The 19,205-nt window shown below is 45.3% G+C and overlaps 2 protein-coding genes across 2 annotated transcripts; both read right to left on the bottom strand.

Moving 5' to 3' along the window:
- Positions 1-476: 476 nt before the first annotated feature.
- Positions 477-1,460, bottom strand: LOC115642326 (olfactory receptor 5B21-like). Its single transcript, XM_030545775.1, has one exon. It carries the CDS (start codon positions 1,458-1,460, stop codon positions 477-479), a length of 984 nt encoding a protein of 327 aa, XP_030401635.1.
- Positions 1,461-15,283: 13,823 nt separating this feature from the next.
- Positions 15,284-16,270, bottom strand: LOC115642349 (olfactory receptor 6X1-like). Its single transcript, XM_030545788.1, has one exon. The coding sequence runs from the start codon at positions 16,256-16,258 to the stop codon at positions 15,284-15,286; it is 975 nt and encodes a 324-aa protein (XP_030401648.1). The 5' UTR covers positions 16,259-16,270.
- Positions 16,271-19,205: the final 2,935 nt, after the last annotated feature.

Below are 19,205 nucleotides of genomic sequence, written 5' to 3'. Positions count from 1 at the left end.
GAAAGACAACTTCTGAGAGAAGATGAAATCCACCTCTCTGTGAAAGGTCTACACACAGGCTACAAGCCACTTCTTTTACACTTCACTGCTGAAAACACGGCCTCAGTGGGGAAATGAGTGATACAGATGCCTTAGATAAACCCTCCGCCCTGTGAGGAAATTCACCATTTCCAACCCCCTACTTCTTCCATTGATGTCAATGGGTTATAAATGCAGTTGAGTTCAGTAGGAACTGGATGGGTTCTGCCCCATTTGCTCCATTTCCCCAGGCAGATCTAGGGTCCATCCATCCCTGAGTCAGGGATTGCTTGGCATGGCTCACCTTACTCATACAGGTAGCTCTTCCTGACAGCAGGTGTCCCGGTATTTAACAGAACTGATCTAGTGGGTAAGGGCTGCCTGGACGAGCTGTGGTTCATAGCATCACACCAGGAGATGAGTTCCCATTAGCTTGACTTTATTGCAATGTACAATAACTACACACAAAATAGTTTATTTGTTCTGAAATTCACAGCCTCACTAGCAGCTTTCCTCAGAGCCTCCTTGACCTCTCTGTTTCTCAGGCTGTAGATGAGCGGGTTGGCCAGGGGAGTCAGGATGGTGTAGAAGAGAGAGAGTGCCTTGTGCAGGTCTCTCAGTGTGCCGGTGTCTGGCAGCAGATAGACAAAGATCAGGGTCCCATAGTAGAGTGTAACTACAATGAGGTGGGAGGAGCAGGTGGAAAAGGCCTTTTGCCTCCCGGCAGTGGAAGAGATTCTGTGGATGGTGGCGATGATGCACACATAGGATGTCAAGGTTAATAGAAAGGGAGGCAGTGTTAATATGGAGGAGAACAGGAAGGTCACAAGAACCATCGGGTGGGTGTCACTGCAGGACAGTTTTACTAACGGGGCATAATCACAAAAGAAATGGTCAATTTCATCGGGGCCACAAAAAGTCATTTGTGATATCCAACATGCCGTGACAGTGCAGGCCACAAACCCACTTACCCAAGACCCAGCTGCCAGGCGGAAGCAGATGCTGCCATTCATAAGGGCTGCATAATGCAGTGGTTTGCATATCGCTAAATACCGATCATAAGACATCGCTGATAAGAGACAACATTCTACAGCTACCAGGGAGCCAAAGAAATCAAGTTGTGCTACACAGCCAGGGACAGAAATGGTCCTGTCCCCAGTCAGAAGACTGGCCAGCATCCTGGGCAGGATGGTGGAGCTGTAGCAGGTCTCCAAGCAGGACAAGTTCCCCAGGAAGAAGTACATGGGGGTGTGAAGATGTTGATCAGCCACAACTAGCACAACGATGAGGATGTTCCCTGCCACGGTCACAACATAGATCACCAGGAACATCAGGAACAGTGGGGTCTGCAGTTCAGGGAAATCCCCGAATCCCAGCAGGATGAATTCTGTGATGGACGTTTGATTTCTCCAGTCTCCAGTCCACTTCTCCATGTCTGCCATGGGCTCTATCAAGACATATAATTAAATAAATATAATCTATGGAATATGACATGAAAAAGGCAATTTGGGGTTTTGTGGTGTCATTGTAATTTTGTTGAAGTTTAAATGCAGCCATGGAGGAGTTTTTCCAGGATCTCTGCTTTTCCAGGCATCTGACCTTTATCCTGCCAAAACCATCAACATAGATACTGTAACCCGGAACCTGTAGCCGGGCTGGTACCTCGATTATCTGCTGTTATGCTTTCTACTCCTGTGTAGTCTAGTGCTGTGGGCGAAATCTGGGAGTCGGAAAAGCGGGGTTCGATTCCTGACTCAATGTGACCTTGAGAAAGCCATGTAGCTCTGTACCTCAGTTTCCACAGCTGTAAAGTGAAAACAATGGTGCCCTGTAAAGTGGCTTGTCATCTTCTAATAAACATAAGTATTTAACGTCTTCCCAGTGCTCTGAGACCATTGACAGCTTTCTGTACACACTCACGAGTAAAGGCAAACACATCTCCTTGTCACACGGAAAGCTGATTTTTATACCAGTGTCTATGCTAGCAAAGAGTAGTATACAAGTGTCTAGTTAAGCATGACTGTATTAGTTCTAGTGCTTGCTTATTCCTTCTTCATATTTGTGAGAAAAAAAAATTGTTGTACTCGGCTCAAACGATAAACTCGTATAATAGGTTTTCTTTTATCGTCTGGAACTAAGAAAGCGTTCTGAGAAACGAATGAATGAATATGCATAGATAGATAGATACACAGATAAGCCAGAGAAAGTGTGTGTGTGTGTGTGGGGGGAGTATGAAGTGACTTGCCTCCAAACTTTAGTTAACAATAAACTAGAGCAGTTGTTTTCAAACTTGGGCTGCCACTTGTTCAGGGAAAGCCCCTGGCTGTCTGGGCAGATTTGTTTACCTGCTGCTTCCACAGGTTCAGCCGATTACGGCTCCCACTGGCTGCAGTTCATCACTCCAGGCCAGTGGGGGCTGCGGGAAGCGGCGCGGGCCGAGGGATGTGCTGGCCACCCTTCCTCCAGCCCCCATTGGCCTGGAGCAGCAAACCGCTGCCAGTGGGAGCCACGATCGGCCAAACTTGTGGATGCAGCAGGTAAACAAACCTGCCCAGCCAGCCAGGGGCTTTCCCTGAACAAGCAGCGGCCCAAGTTTGAGAACCATTGATCTAGAGGACTATTTATGCAGTGAGCAAATGCAGAGACACAAATTCACATAAATCTTCACAGATACCAGCCACGTCCATTCTGGCTAGTCCTGAACAAATCCAGGATGTTCTACAATCTAAAACTGCCCTGTCAGGGCATGTCTCTTAGAAAGACAGTGGTTCTGCTATATGTTATTCACTATAGTGGCTGCTCAAAAAACTACCAAACAAACATTTTCACTAAAATTCCTAAAACCAAATGTTTTTTGGCTGACAAAGTTATAAATCTCCAAATTTAAAGCCCAAACTGAAAATTACTCAACCATAATATGATTTTTTAAAATTGTTTGGGGTTGTTTTTTAATTTTTTTCCAATGAAATACTGAATTATTTTAGCGAAATTGGACACATCTTGTGAAAATTATTATTTCCTTGAGAACCCAATTTTCCATCAACTAAATGCTGACAGAATTTTCTCTAGCAGCCCTAGTAGGTACTATAATGTAAGGAGAAAATATTTATTAGACAGAGGTGAATTGGAACGAGAACACTCATAATCTTACATTGTCTTTTACCTTCTGGAAATTTGATAAGTTTGTCTTTCCTCCAAAACTGGTATAAGAAAAACTTGGGATCTCTGCGGTGACCTTTCAAGTAACCTTTCAGAGACCCAGGATACAGATTCTCCAGTCTGTCTCTGATCCCCAAATTCTTCACGGATCTCAGGAAAGAGATTTATATTCCTACAAGTCACTCTCCAACAAAAATTCTGATCACTGGCCTGGCAGAGTTGGCTTGGATCTGTTATCAAAAGGCAAATGTCTGCCCTGTTTCATTATATGAGGGAGAAAAGTATCCCTAGAGAATAATGCTGATGGGAATTTTCAACTGCTGTGAAGGTAGAGTTAATAATATAGTTATTTTTAGTCCTTACATTCAACAGGTATAACAGAGAGGGGAACTCAATGGGATGGTGTTGGAGACAGAAAATTTTCTATCTTCAAAGGTATCAGAGGGGTAGCCGTGTTAGTCTGGATCTGTAAAAGCAGCAAAGAATCCTGTGGCACCTTATAGACTAACAGACGTTTTGGAGCATGAGCTTTCGTGGGTGAATACCCACTTCTTCAGATGCATGTGGTGGAAATTTCCAGGGGCAGGTATATATATGCTAGCAAGCAAGCTAGAGATAACGAGGTCAGTTCAATCAGGGAGGATGAGGCCCTGTTCTAGCAGTTGAGGTGTGAAAACCAAGAGAGGAGAAACTGGTTCTGTAGTTGGCAAGCCATTCACAGTCTTTGTTCAATCCTGAGCTGATGGTGTCAAATTTGCAGATGAACTGAAGCTCAGCAGTTTCTCTTTGAAGTCTGGTCCTGAAGTTTTTTTGCTGCAGGATGGCCACCTTAAGGTCTGCAATAGTGTGGCCAGGGAGGTTGAAGTGCTCTCCTACAGGTTTTTGTATATTGCCATTCCTAATGTCTGATTTGTGTCCATTTATCCTTTTCCGTAGAGATTGTTCAGTTTGGCCGATGTACATAGCAAAGGGGCATTGCTGGCATATGATGGAGTATATTACATTGGTGGATGTGCAGGTGAATGAACCAGTGATGGTGTGGCTGATCTGGTTAGGTCCTGTGATGGTGTCGCTGGTGTAGATATGTGGGCAGAGTTGGCATCGAGGTTTGTTGCATGGATTGGTTCCTGAGCTAGAGTTATTATGGTGCGGTGTGCAGTTACTGGTGAGAATATGTTTCAAGTTGGCAGGTTGTCTGTGGGCAAGGACTGGCCTGCCACCCAAGGCCTGTGAAAGTGTGGGATCATTGTCCAGGATGGGTTGTAGATCCTTGATGATGCGTTGGAGGGGTTTTAGCTGGGGGCTGTATGTGATGGCCAGTGGAGTCCTGTTGGTTTCTTTCTTGGGTTTGTCTTGCAGTAGGAGGCTTCTGGGTATACGTCTGGCTCTGTTGATCTGTTTCCTTATTTCCTCGTGCGGGTATTGTAGTTTTGAGAATGCTTGGTGGAGATTTTGTAGGTGTTGGTCTCTGTCTGAGGGGTTAGAGCAGATGCGGTTGTACCTCAGTGCTTGGCTGTAGACAATGGATCGTGTGATGTGTCCGGGATGGAAGCTGGAGGCATGAAGGTAGGCATAGCGGTCGGTCGGTTTTCGATATAGGGTGGTGTTAATGTGACCATCACTTATTTGCACCGTGGTGTCTAGGAAGTGGACCTCCCGTGTAGATTGGTCCAGGCTGAGGTTGATGGTGGGGTGGAAGCTGTTGAAATCGTGGTGGAATTTTTCCAGAGTCTCCTTCTCTTTTCCAATTCCATGGAACACTTGGTGTGATCAGTCATCTGCCTTCACCACTATCCTGTCTCTGACAGTGACCAGTATCTGCTGCATTCGATGAAGGTACTAGAAAACTTGCAGAAGACAGTTATGCAACAAAATGCCTGCACGGAATGTCCCCTGGTGACCTCTTTTTTTAGGCTTCTCTAGGTGTAAGATGGGGATAATCACATTTATTAGTGACACTATTGGGAGTGGTGAATTGCTGCTAGAATTGATCAGTGGCTATTTGTCCAGGACGAGTAACTGAATCCAGTGAAATTTGAACTCTGTGGAGAAAAAAAATCATGTCAGGATATACCCAGCATAACACATGGAATCAGCTGGCCAGGTCCCCAGATAGTGATTTCAGTGAAGCAACACAGAGTTGTCAGCTGTGGATCTAGCCCAATGGGGTAGCACTAGTGTAATGCAAGAATTGAACCTCTGAAGTCTAACAGGAATGACATTTGAATAGGTTTCTGTTTGGCTACATTCTCCTCTCCCTCACTCCACGTGTACAGTTATGGTGGGTCTAGGACTCTTCTCACCAGGACCGGCTCCAGCAGTTTTGCTGTCCCAAGCAGATGGAAAAATAAAAGCCGTGATCATGATCTATGGCAATTCAGCGGGAGGTCCCTCGCTCTGAGCAGGAGTGAGGGACCCGCCGCCAAATTGCTGCCGAATACACTGATCTACAATTTTTGAGAAGTCATCTGCTTCAGAGATAAAATGTGCTATTTATTATGTATTTTGATGTGCTGAATTCAAATATGACAATTAAAACAACTGATTGGCTACTGTTTCTAAGATATTTACGTTTTTAAATTTTATGTCTATGTATATTGTGTAGATAGTAGAGTTTTAATCACAAATTGTACACCTAGGTCTTTTCATGTGTTTATAGTTGCTTTACATGATAAGATTTCATCTGTCCTGTTTATGTAACACTTTAAAAATCAGCAAAAGGGTTATATAACTAAAATTTATTATGAAACAAAAGGCAAAAAATTATTATGTACATAGTTTAGTCCTATTCAGTGTCTACTCGGCACTTCTTGGCTTGTCTCTTGTATTCATTAAATGGAGCATCTCTTGTCACTGTCCAGCAATAGTCTGCAAGCATTGATGGGCTCCATTTGTCCTGATAGCCTGCCAGGAGATTCCACTGCTGTAGTCTGGAGCCCAACAGTTCTGCCTTACTCTTGGGTAGTTACAAATCACTGAGAAGGTCATTCAGTTCACCTTGTGTTATGAGGCGTGGTTCAGAGGAGGAGGATGTGGATCCTGTGACATTGATGGTTCAGGACCAGAAGTTTCATCCTCTTCCTCTTCCTCGTCTGACTCAAGTGAGAATGATTCTGGTGCATCAGGAACCGGCAGTCCTTCTCCGTGGGGTACTGGGCGTATAGCTGATGGAATGTTTGGATAATGCACAGTCCACTTTTTCTTCTTTGACACACCTTTCCCAACTGGAGGCACCATGCAGCAGTAACAATTGCTGGTATGATCTGTTGGCTCTCTCCACATCGTTGGCACTGCAAAAGGCATAGATTTCCTTTTCCTGTTCAACCACTGGCGAAGATTTGTTGCACAAGTGTTGCAGCATATGTATGGGGCCCACCTCTTGTCCTGGTCTCCAATTTTGCAGCCAAAATAAAGGTGATAGGCTTTCTTAACCATAGTGGTTATACTGCGCTTTTGTGATGCAAAAGTCACTTCACCACAAACATAGCAGAAGTTATCTGCACTGTTCACACAAGTACGAGGCATCTCTGCTCACTTTGGCTAAACAGAAATGTGTCCCTTTGCAAAATCAAACACTGACAAATAAGAGAGCACCACACTGTATGATTTCTAGAGCTGATATAGGGCAATTTGTTCAGCACAGTGATGTAAGCTTTGTTATGATTGCATCATCCATGACTTCTAGGAATAACATGATGCAATTTATATCATGTATGACACAATACCAGCTTCAGATTGCATCATTCATTGTTTTTCTAAAAAGCAAGTACTGTCCAAACCCAGTCATAGATTTATTCATAGATCCAGTCAAAGATGTATTTTAGTCATTTCTGGTTTAAATTGAGATCCCTTCCCTTTATAACTCACTTATCCTCCACCATTCCCAAGTCAAGGGTCGTATATACAGACCCAATAGCATATCTTGAAAACTAGAGCCAATCAACAATTTTAAGCATCATTTTCGTTCTCAGTGACCCAGAATTAGTAAAGTTGGACTACATTTATTTCAGAAGCATTTGGGCTGTAGAGCAGTGATACCTGAACGTGCCACCCCTCTCCAGAGTAGCCGCCCCAAGCACCTGCTTGATAAGCTGGTGCCTGGAGCCAGCCCTGCTTCTCACTTGCCCCAGTGCAAATCAGAAGTAATCCCATTGCAGTTAAGGAGGCTGATCCTTTGGGGGCTCACCTTGGTGTTAATTCGGAGTGACTCCACTGAAGTCAGTGAACCATATTCTCCTCTCACTCATCCTGATGTAAATCACGAGTAACACCATTGAAAGTCATGAGGCTTGGTGTTCCGCTCACACAAGACACTGTGAAATAGGAGTACCTAATGAAATCAGCAGACCCAAATTTATTCTCAGTTATGCTGGTGCAAAATCAAGAGGAACTCACGTGAAGGCACTATAGTTAAATTGATATATGAAAAGTTTTCACAGAACAAGACTTTAACTCTCACCTTCTATGCCCCCCTCCCCCCAAAAAAACAACAACCCACAACTGATATGTGAACTTCAAAGAATTTCTAAATTCTGGAATCAAAATGTTACATTTCCATTTGTTGACCCAAAACTGAATGTTTTGTGACATCGACCTCTGTGTCTGTCAGAGCCACCGCAGTATCCCATGGGAACTGCGGTTCCAAGTCCCACATGTTTCATTCTCCTCCGTGGGCCTTCCTCTCTAGCCAGACTACATCTCCCATGGTGCAATGTGGTCTGTCCCTGTGGCTGAGCTGCTGCAGTGGATCATGGGACATTGTGGAGAGGGAAGTCCATAACTTTACCCTTGTTCAATGCTTGACAGACATGTGGCCTGGTTCCTTTTAGGAAATGCTGAGCACCAGAGCAGGTTGAAAAAAAGTTCCATCAAAACATTTTTCACTGAACAAGAGGAAACATTCCTCCCCCGCCCCCCACCACTAAGCAATTTTGTCCAAATGTGTCCTTGTTTTTCCAGGCAGCTCTAGTTAGCACTTGGCATGACTGGATCATCTAGTCAGTGTTGCTCTTTAATTAGATCAAACTTCGCATTTTGTTTGAATGAAATGAGGACACTAGCTACTATTATGGCTTGTGGGAGTGAGTTCTATGCCATGCTCTATCTCTCTGTCTGTCTGTTTGCAGGGGTGTTGTAGCCATGTTCGTCCCAGGATATGAGAGAGACAAGATGGGTGAGGCAATATCTTTTTTTGGACCAATGTCTGTCGGTGGAAGGGACAAGCTTTCGAGCTTCACAGAGCTCTTCTTCAGGTCTGGGGAAGGAAAGCAGAGTGCCTGAGCTAAATACAAGCTAGGACAGATTTTTAAGCATAAGGGGTTTGCACACGCTGTAGGAGACCACTTAAAACTGAGTGCACAATTAAGGATTAACAAGCAGCGGGGTGCATTACAGTGTCTCTGTGGAGTCCATGGTATTTAGTGTCTAGCAGCGCTATGAATTAAGTTCCCAGGCTTGCCTTTTGGGGGGTGAGTACTGACAGGTTGGAACTGGACTGACTGCATTGTGAGAAGTGTTCACTTATGGATTTTGTCCCTTTTTCTGTGTGAGTTCACCCGCGAGCATCGTGATTGTCTGGTTTCACCGTCAGAGCTGTTGTCTGGATATTTTCTGCACTGGATGAGGTACACCACATGTTGTGTGCAGCACCCATGAATCTTGACAGGTTCGTCGTGGGGAACATTGATCATTGTTGCGGTGGAGATATGGCTGCAGGTTTTGCATCTGTTGTTCTGACAGAATCTGGTGCTTCTTTGAGTTGGTGTGTCCTGATCTGTGGTGAACGTGCTTCTGATGATGATTTTGGGAAGGTTGGGGGGGTTGTTTGAAGGCTATAACAATCTAACCCTCACTTGCCCACTTAATTTTCAGCGGTCTCCCAAAACATGTGTTTACTCCTTATGCTTAACAATCTGTCCTAACTCATGTCAGGCACCAGAACGGACAGCAGGAAGCCCATCTCTCCTGTGCTCTCATGGACATCCTCCGCAACTCCCAGACAGCACTGGAGGAGGATGCCATCTGAGTCAAACGCATAGGGGTGAAGATAAAAACCATGGATGAGAGAGTGCAGTAGACAAGGACATGGAGTCTGGGACTGGGGTGGATGGGAATAGAAACTGGGCCTGGAAAGTTGGGGGTAGGGAAGAGAGACTGGGACCATTTTGGAAAGAAGACGGGGTCTGAGAACTGAGGGGAGAGATTGGGGTTGGGAGCTGAACAAAGAAACTGGTATTGGGACCTGACAAAGGGCAGGAAACAGGGAGATCAGATACCATGAATGAGGATGTAGGAGTCTCAGACTGGCTGGACAAAGACCCTGGAGCCAGTGGGGAACAGGCAGAGCATTCGGTGAGGAGGGAAAACACTTCTGATGAGAATCTGGGGTTCAGGGAGAAAACTGGGACCTGCTGGGCTAAGAGACTGGGACAAGAAGCCAGGAAGTGGGGAGCCTGGAACATGGAGCCTGGCGGTGGTGGGTAACATCAGAGGAGGAGCCCAGAAGGGAGAAGATCTAGTAGTACTAGTAAGAGGAGTCATATACAAATTAAAGAAATATTCACATATATTATGTACGAACACGTTTACTGTGTCCACAAGGATCGTTCACGCAGGAATTTATAACAAGAGGCACACACTGCTCTACCTAGAGAGACGCACACTCATGGAGGTTTCACTGATGCAATGAAATGCAGAGGCATGTGATAAATTAGATTAATATGCAGCGTTGGCTCCCCAGCTGCAGTCTGGTTTCACCTTAACACGTTAGCTTGAATATGTGAATTCTGAGAAACCCATGAATTTACTGACAGCTTTCCTCAGGGCCTCCTTGATCTCTCTGTTTCTCAGGCTGTAGATGAGCAGGTTGGCCAGGGGAGTCAGGACAGTATAAAAGACAGAGAACACTTTGTTCGGGGCTCTTGGTGAATTGGTATCTGGTAGCATATCGAGGTAAATTGTAACCAGGGTGAGGTGAGAGGAGCAGATGGAAAAGGCCTTTTGTTTCCCAGTGCTGGACAGGATTCTCAGAATGGTGCTGATGATGCAAACATAGATGTCAGGATTAATACAAAGGGAACCATGGAGAAGGCTGAGGAGCATATGAAAGCCACCACCTTCAGCCCCCAGAGATCACTGCAGCTGAGTTTTGTTACTGGGGTGAAATCACAAAAGCAACTGTTGATTTCATTTTAGCTGCAGAAAATCAGTGATGACATCAATATTATCACCATGGCGATAGCCAGAAACCCACTCATCCAAAATCCGGCTGCTAAATCTAGGCATAACCTACCATTCATGATGGCTGCTTAAAGTAGCAGTTTACATATGGCTAAATACCAGCCATAAGCCATCAAGGATAAGAGATAGCATCCTGCACACACCAGAGAAGCAATGAAACAGAACTGCCTGACACAGCTGCTAACAGAAATGGTTCTGTCCCCAGTCAGAAGACTGGGCAGCACCCTGGTCAGGATGGTGGAGCTGTAGCAGGTCTCCAAGCAGGACAAGTTCCACAGGAAGAAGCACATGGGGGAGTGAAGGTGCTGATTGGCCACAGCTAGGACCATGATGAAGACGTTCCTAGCCACACTCACAATGTAGATCACTAGAAACAGCAGGAAGAGAAAAATCTGCAGCTCCAGGCAACCCCCAAATCACAGGGGACGAATTCCATCACTGTTTGATTTCCCCACTCTGCAAAGTCTATGAACTGTACGTAGAAAAAATTAAACAAAACCTATAAAATTGATGAAATTAGAATTTTAATACAGGCTCAATAATTAAACCCATAAATATTCAGAACCCCCCTTTCCCTAACACATGTGGGAGCTGAGAACCCAGTGAATGTGCATCTCCTGATGCAACCACAAATGCACCGCTGCATTTCATTAGCCACCCACCCAGTTGCAGTCTCCATTTCTTCCAACCTTAATTCTAAGGCCCTGTGGGATTAGAACTGGGCCCATAGGGCATAGTGGGCTACTGACAGTTCCACATTGCCACTGGAAGCTTAGGCTAAAGGAGTCTCTGAAGCTAGGCAATGCAGGAAGTACCACCCAGTAGGGCCTGAGTGGCAGCCCCTCACAGCTCAGTGATCGGCTGATGCTGGCTGAGTAACAATGCAGGCTGCCTGTCTTCTCCTGCACCAGCCCCAGTCTGATGTAGATCCTAGACTCTGGCCTGTGTCCCTGGTTTGTTGGTGATTTTGCTGTCTATAAACTGGTGCCTGGCCCTGACTTCCTGCCATTCTGACTTGGCTCACTCCCAGTGTCAATGCTCACCACCTGATTATGATTTTGCAGCTGATGTGTGGGCACAGTCTGCCCACAGCCCGGCCCTGACACTAACTCTGGTCTTAATAGTATCTTGCAGACACCTTTATTCAACTTTTTTCCCATTTGTTCAGATAGAATCCGAACTTGTGTTGAAATAAAGCAAATCTAAACTCAACCTTCTTTCTTCCGCTATGTGGGACAGGGTGCAGATTTTCAAAGGTATCTGAAGCCTGTTAGGGACCTAATTCAGTCCATGGGATCATGTACTTAGCATGTGTAAACACTTCTGAAAATCCCACACTGGGTGCCTATCTGCATCTTTAGGTGCCATTAAACTCCTTTGAAAACTGCATTCAGGCCTCCAGTTAGTGTCTCTTGTCAGAGTCCAAGAACTATGCCAATGTACACCCACTGGAGGCCTGCCCATGAACATCAATGGGGCGCCTCGGATTCACAGCACCTGGCCAACTGATTTCCAAAGTTACGCTGCTTTGCACCAGGTGCTCCAGTGACGGGGGTGGCATTGACCCTGTGTATTTATAAATGAGACAATCCATGTTTAACCAGCTCCGCCGGGTGGAAGAACTCTACCTCATTTTCTTCTGTTAAGATGTCCTTGATCTTCCCACTTGCTCTGCTCACATTACAAATACAAACCATTTCTGTCACCCTTCTTAAAGAGCAAGATACTGATGTTTGAATCATAACCTTTAATTACGTACCTGTGACACTGATGTTCCCCACCAGGGTGCACAGGTAGGTGGCTAATAAGACACCAACTGCAGCTGCTGGAGGTTGGAGAACCCCATGATGATGAACTCATTCTGGGCAGTTTCGTTTGCCATTTTCTTCAGAGCTGAGGGGGATGACGCGAAAGGGAATAAATGTAAGGAATGAAGCTGAAGTTTCAAACCAACCTAGAAAATCTGGATGCCCATTCCTTATTACAGTTTATGGGAACTGGGCATCTAAATCCCTTAGGTAGCTTTTGAAAAACTCAGATTTAGGTTGTTTGTGAACTAGGGCAGAACATTTTAGGGGATAATTTCAGCTTAAATTGTGCAATATAAAAGCCAGACAAGTGTGTCTCTTCATGTGTGTATTTCTATTTGATTGCTTGATTGTGTTTGTTACTGTATCTGGTTGTGTGTGTTCGTGTCTGTGAGAGTTTTATTGTGTATATATATGATTGAGTGCATATTTTCAGAACATACATAATGTGCAGAGGCAGTCATCTGAAACCATCCACTCAATGTGCCGCGGCAGTCAAAAAAACAAACAGAATGTTAAAAATCATTAAGAAGGGAACAGATAATAAGACAAAAATATTATATTGCCTCTCTATAAATCGATGGTACACTCACATCTTGAATTCTGCACGCAGATGTGGTCGCCCCATCTCAAAAAAGATATATTGGAATTGGAAAAGGTTCAGAAAAGGGCAACAAAAATGATTAGGGGTATAGAACGGCTTCCGTATCAGGAGAAATAAATAAGACTGGGACTTTTCAAGTTGGAAAAGAGACGGCTAACGGGGGATATGACAGAGGTCTATAAAATCATGACAGGTGTGGAGAAAGTAAATATGGAAGTGTAATTTACTCCTTTTCATAACACAAGACCTGGGGGTCATCAAATTAAATTAATAGGCAGCAGGTTTCAAACAAACAAAAGGAAGTATTTCCCCACACACACACAATGCATAGTTAACCTGTAGAACTCTTTACCAGAGGATGTTGTGAAGACCAAGACTACAAGAAGGATCAAAAAAGAACTAGATACATTCATGGAGGACAGATCCAAAAATGGCTATTAGCCAGAATGGGAGAGATAGTGTCCCTAGCTCAGGGGCTTGGTCTCAACTTCTGTCTTCTTTATTGGTAGATCTAGAATTTGTGGAATAGTTAGATTTACATTTTGATTAATATTTCTATTCATTCTAATCTAGTTCCCGTCCCCCACTTCAACACAGAAGTTCCTGCTCACCGCTTCCAGACATCTCCCTCAACTTCATTTCTCTCTCATGTTTCTTGTTGCAGTGTAAATATAACCATTTCTTCACCACTTATTTCAGTGCTTTCCCTTGGGACTTAGCTGGCAAAGAGCCTATGAATGTCCCCCAGGATGAACTTGCAGAAGCTTTTTAGTATGCAAAGTTTGGGCTGAATCTTCTCACTGAAAACCAGAGAAAACTCTTTGAAACCATGTACATTTTGTCCCAGCTGAGTTTGCATCCCATCTTTCTTCCATTTAACGTGTCAGAAACATTTCCTTCTGCCATGGAGTCACAGTCCAGCGCTCTCCCACAGCTCCGTAACAGACCCAGGGAAGATCCCTTTAGAGTGTTAGCCCTCCGCAGGGTCACGCTATCTCACTGGGATAAGCCCTTTGATGCCATTGCCTCCTGAGACTGCACCTGTGGGCCTCCAGCAAGCCTGCCTCTCTCCATGAGCTCCCTGCTGTGAGTCCACTCAAAGGGGGCCCCTGGGGAAGGCTTGCACACCCCCAGCGAGCAACAGAACCCAACCCTTTTCAGGCTGCAGTGACCCTCCCAGAGCGCTGTAAAAGAGAAGTATTCATTGGAAGTCTGGAACACAGCGTAGAAAGTTCTTGGATACCCTCGAGAATAGAAAGTTAGAGCACAGTCCAACTGGGGCTGTCCCAAGTCCAGGTGGGCTCAGATCCCTCTGTCTCCAGTATAGAAACATTCCTTCTTCCAGATGACCACCCTATATCACCTCCCCAAAGCACCCCCTCCCTCCTTTGCCTTCTTTCCCAGGCTCTCTCTCCTCAGCTCTTTGTTCTCCCTCCGGCTACAACTAGCTGGCTTCCAAGGTGGGGTGAGCCTTAGGGTCAGCAGCTGCTCAGTTACCAAGTGTCCAGACTGCTAGGCAGGGTCACACATAGGCCTCTGCAACAACAAACCCCCTTTCCCACCACCTGGTTCAACACACAGGGGAAACTGAGGGCTGGCTGGAAAACAAGATTTCTGTTTCTCAAAAAATGTCAAGGTTTTGATATTTACTTTGATTCTGCATCAGAATGATAACTGGAGTATTCAAAAAATTTCCTTAAAAAGCAAGAGGTGCAACTCAGTCTAGCCAACAGTTCAGTGTTTCTTACACGGGAGTCCCAAGTTCAAATCCCTGTTCCTATCAGGCCTGGCACCAGCTGGAACTGGGGTTGGGAGGGGTGGTCTCACATCCTAGCCTGGCCTGAGCTATAACTACCTGGTTCCTGGTTTTGACCAGAAACACCTCCTGGAGCTGAGAAACATTGCCAGCAACAGTTTCCCTGAAAGGGATCGTTTCTGTGTACAATTCAGGAAAGATGTTGATACATTGGAGAGAGCTCAGAACCGTCACAAGAATGTTTAAGGGAGCAGAAAACACATCGTGTGAGACACATTCAAAAAGCACAATTTATTTAGCTTAACCAAAAGGAAGTTAAAGGGTGACTTGATTATAGTATATAAATATCTACATGGAGAAAAAATATTTAATAATGGGCTCTTCAATCTAGCAGAGAACATGATCCAATGGCTGGAAGTTGAAACAAGACAAAGAAATAAGGCATTTGTGTTTAACCATGAGCATAATCAGCCATTAGAACAATTTACCAAGGGTCTTGGTGGATTCACCATCTCTGAATTTTTAAATCAAGATTGGATATCTGTTTAAATGATCTGCTATGGGAATTATTTTGCAGAAATTCTCTGGCTGAGTTATACAAGGGGTCAGACTTGATGATCACAAAAGTCCCTTCTGGCCTGGGAAATCTATGATTTAGATCAGTTGGGGTCCGGCTCCATTGAGTCCAATGAAGCTAAACTAATTTATACCAGCTGAGCATCTTTCCATCTCATTCTTGGTCAAGCACGTTTTTGTACACTCTGCTTTTTTCAAGGCCTCTTTGACTTCCTTGTTCCTCAGCGTGTAGATAAAGGGGTTCAGGAGGGGAGTGATGACCGTGTTCAGCACAGAAGCCACCTTGTTCAGCTCCAGTGAGGAACCCGCCTTTGGCCTCACGTACATGAAGATGACGGTCCCATACAGTATGGAGACCACCGTGAGATGGGATGCACAGGTGGAAAATGCCCTCTGCTTCCCGCTCTTGGAAGGGATCCGCAATACAGCCGATATGATGAAAACATACGATATCATGGTGAGGGAGAAGAAGCTTAAGAGAACGAAGGCAGCCACTGCAAACACTATCTGCTCTAGGAAGCGGGTGTCGGCACAAGCCAACTTCAGCAATGGGGCCACATCACAGTAAAAGTGGTTAATGAGGTTTGGGCCACAGAAAGGGAGCTGGCAAACCAGGATGGTCTGCAGGAAGACAGTCAAGAAGCCACCCAACCACGACCCCAGGGCTAACTGGAGGCATAGCCCATGGCTCATGATAGCCCCATAATGCAAGGGGTCACAGACAGCCAAGTATCGGTCAAAGGACATGGCAGCCAGCAGGAAAAACTCGGTGGCACCCAGGAAGAAGTGGAAAAAGGCTTGAGTCAAGCAGCATGGGAGAGAGATGGACCTATTCTGGGTCAAAAAATTAGCCAGCATCTTTGGTACCAGCGTAGTGATGTACCAGATCTCAAGGAAGGAGAGGTTCCCCAGGAAGAAATACATGGGGGTGTGGAGCCAAGGCTCACGGATAACAATAATAACGATGAGAACATTGCCGATAATGGTGAGTATATACATGAGCAAAACCACCACGAAGAGAGAGATCTGCAGCTCTAGGGACACAGGGAACCCACGGAGGATAAACTCCGTCACTAAGGTTTGGTTTCTGACATGCATTGTTTGTTGGGAAATTCTCACTCTGATCCTCTTTGCCTGTAACAAATAATAATAAAATTTTACAGCATGATCTGCACTTGACCCCTCTCAGTCTCTGGGTTATCTCTTCATTGTTTTTTTTTTTAAATCTAGTGTGTTCTTAACTCAGTTAAGTAACTTGGGTTCAAATAACAGCAAAGACACAGCTTAGCAGCTCAAGGCCAAGGTACAAGCTGATTAAACCTACAGGCTTTAACTCAAGCCGAGTTGCTGTCCAGGGCCGATGCAAGGAAGTTTCGTGCCCTAGGCAAAACTTCCACCTTGCTCAACCCCCCCACCAGCTAACCCCGCCTGCCACCACCCTGCAGCAGCTAACCACATCCACCCCCCCACCAGAGAACCCCCCACAGCAGCTAACCCCACCTGCTGCAGCAGCTAACCCAGCCCCTCACGGCCCCCAACCCAGCGAGCCCCCCCAGCAGCAGCTACCTCCCCTGCAGCTAACCCCGCCCAGGGAGACCCCCTATGTGGAAGCTGACCCCACCCCCTCCATGGCAGCTAACACCAGTTGGGGAGCTCGCCCCTCCTCTCCTTCACCTCCTCGCTCAAATTCTCCTCCAATCGGCGCCGCAAGCCTGGGAGGGGAGGAGAATTAGAGCGGGGGCTGTGTGCTCAGCAGAGGAGGCAGAGTGGAGGTGATCTAGGGCAGGGAACTGTTCCCCTGTGCACCCCCCCCCCCCGTTACTGCAGGCAGTCCTCCCCGCGCCCCCCTGCCCCAGCTCACCTCCACTCCACCTCCTCGCATGAGCAGGCTTTTAGGTGCCCTCAACCACTAGGCGCCCCAGGCGGCCGCCTAGTTCGTCTAGTGGTTGCACCGGCCCTGGTTGTGTCTCCATTGCTACGTTAGCGTTAAGAATACATCTCTTCTCATTTGTAACAGCAAAGACGACATGCCCTCGGGGTGCAAACCCTCCAGGTTATGGGCCCTGTGCCTTCATCTCTTAGGCTAGAGCTAGATTCATAGATTCATAGACTCTAGGACTGGAAGGGACCTCGAGAGGTCATCGAGTCCAGTCCCCTGCCCTCATGGCAGGAGCAAATACTGTCTAGACCATCCCTAATAGACATTTATCTAATCTACTCTTAAATATCTCCAGAGATGGAGATTCCACAACTTCCCTAGGCAATTTGTTCCAGTGTTTAACTACCCTGATAGTTAGGAACTTTTTCCTAATGTCCAACCTAAATCTCCCTTGCTGCAGTTTAAGCCCATTGCTTCTTGTTCTATCATTGGAGGCTAAGGTGAACAAGTTTTCTCCCTCCTCCTGATGACACCCTTTTAGATACCTGAAAACTGCTATCATGTCCCCTCTCAGTCTTCTCTTTTCCAAACTAAACAAACCCAATTCCTTCAGCCTTCCTTCATAGGTCATGTTCTCAAGACCTTTAATCATTCTTGTTGCTCTTCTTTGGACCCTCTCCAATTTCTCCACATCTTTCTTGAAATGCGGTGCCCAGAACTGGACACTATACTCCAGTTGAGGCCTAACCAGCGCCGAGTAAAGCGGAAGAATGACTTCTCGTGTCTTGTTTACAACACACCTGTTAATGCATCCCAAAATCACGTTTGCTTTTTTTGCAACAGTATCACACTGTTGACTCATATTAAGCTTGTGGTCCAGTATGACCCCTAGATCTCTTTCTGCCATACTCCTTCCTAGACAGTCTCTTCCCATTCTGTATGTGTGAAACTGATTGTTCCTTCCTAAGTGGAGCACTTTGCAATTATCTTTATTGAACTTCATCCTGTTTATCTCAGACCATTTCTCCAATTTGTCCAGATCATTTTGAATTTTGACCCTGTCCTCCAAAGCAGTTGCAATCCCTCCCAATTTGGTATCGTCCGCAAACTTAATAAGCGTACTTTCTATACCAACATCTAAATTGTTGATGAAGAGATTGAACAGAGCCGGTCCCAAAACAGACCCTTGCGGTACCCCACTTGTTATACCTTTCCAGCAGGATTGGGAGTCATTAATAACTACTGTCTGAGTACAGTCATCCAGCCAGTTATGCACCCACCTTATAGTAGCCCCATCTAAATTGTACTTTCCTAGTTTATCTATAAGAATATCATGCGAGACTGTATCAAATGCCTTACTAAAGTCTAAGTATATCACATCCACCGCTTCTCCCTTATCCACAAGGCTCGTTATCCTATCAAAGAATGTTATCAGATTAGTTTGACACGATTTGTTCTTTACAAATCCATGCTGGCTATTCCCTATCACCTTACCACCTTCCAAGTGTTTGCAGATGATTTCTTTAATTACCTGCTCCATTATCTTCCCTGGCACAGAAGTTAAACTAACTGGTCTGTAGTTTCCTGGGTTGTTTTTATTTCCCTTTTTATAAATGGGCACTATATTTGCCCCCTTCCAGTCTTCTGGAATCTCCCCCGTCTCCCATGATTTCCCAAAGATAATAGCTAGAGGCTCAGATACCTCCTCTATTAACTCCTTGAGTATTCTAGGATGCATTTCATCAGGCCCTGGTGACTTGCAGGCATCTAACTTTTCTAAGTGATTTTTTACTTGCTCTTTTTTTATTTTATTTTCTAAACCTACCCTCTTCCCATAAGCATTCACTATACTAGACATTCCTTCAGACTTCTCAGTGAAGACCGAAACAAAGAAGTCATTAAGCATCTCTGCCATTTCCAAGTCTCCCGTTACTGTTTCCCCCTCCTCACTTGAGCAGTGGGCCTACCCTGTCCTTGGTCTTCCTCTTGCTTCTAATGTATTGATAAAAAGTCTTCTTGTTTCCCTTTATTCCCATAGCTAGTTTGAGCTCATTTTATGCCTTTGCCTTTCTAATCTTGCCTCTGCATTCCTGTGTTATTTGCCTATATTCGTCCTTTGTGATCTGACCTAGTTTCCATTTTTTTTATGACGCCTTTTTATTTTGT

Source organism: Gopherus evgoodei, unplaced genomic scaffold (assembly GCF_007399415.2).
Source record: "Gopherus evgoodei ecotype Sinaloan lineage unplaced genomic scaffold, rGopEvg1_v1.p scaffold_39_arrow_ctg1, whole genome shotgun sequence".
Classification (NCBI taxonomy): Eukaryota; Metazoa; Chordata; order Testudines; family Testudinidae; genus Gopherus; species Gopherus evgoodei.
The sequence above is the reverse complement of the archived record's forward strand: the minus strand, read 5'-3'. Positions and strand labels throughout refer to the sequence as shown.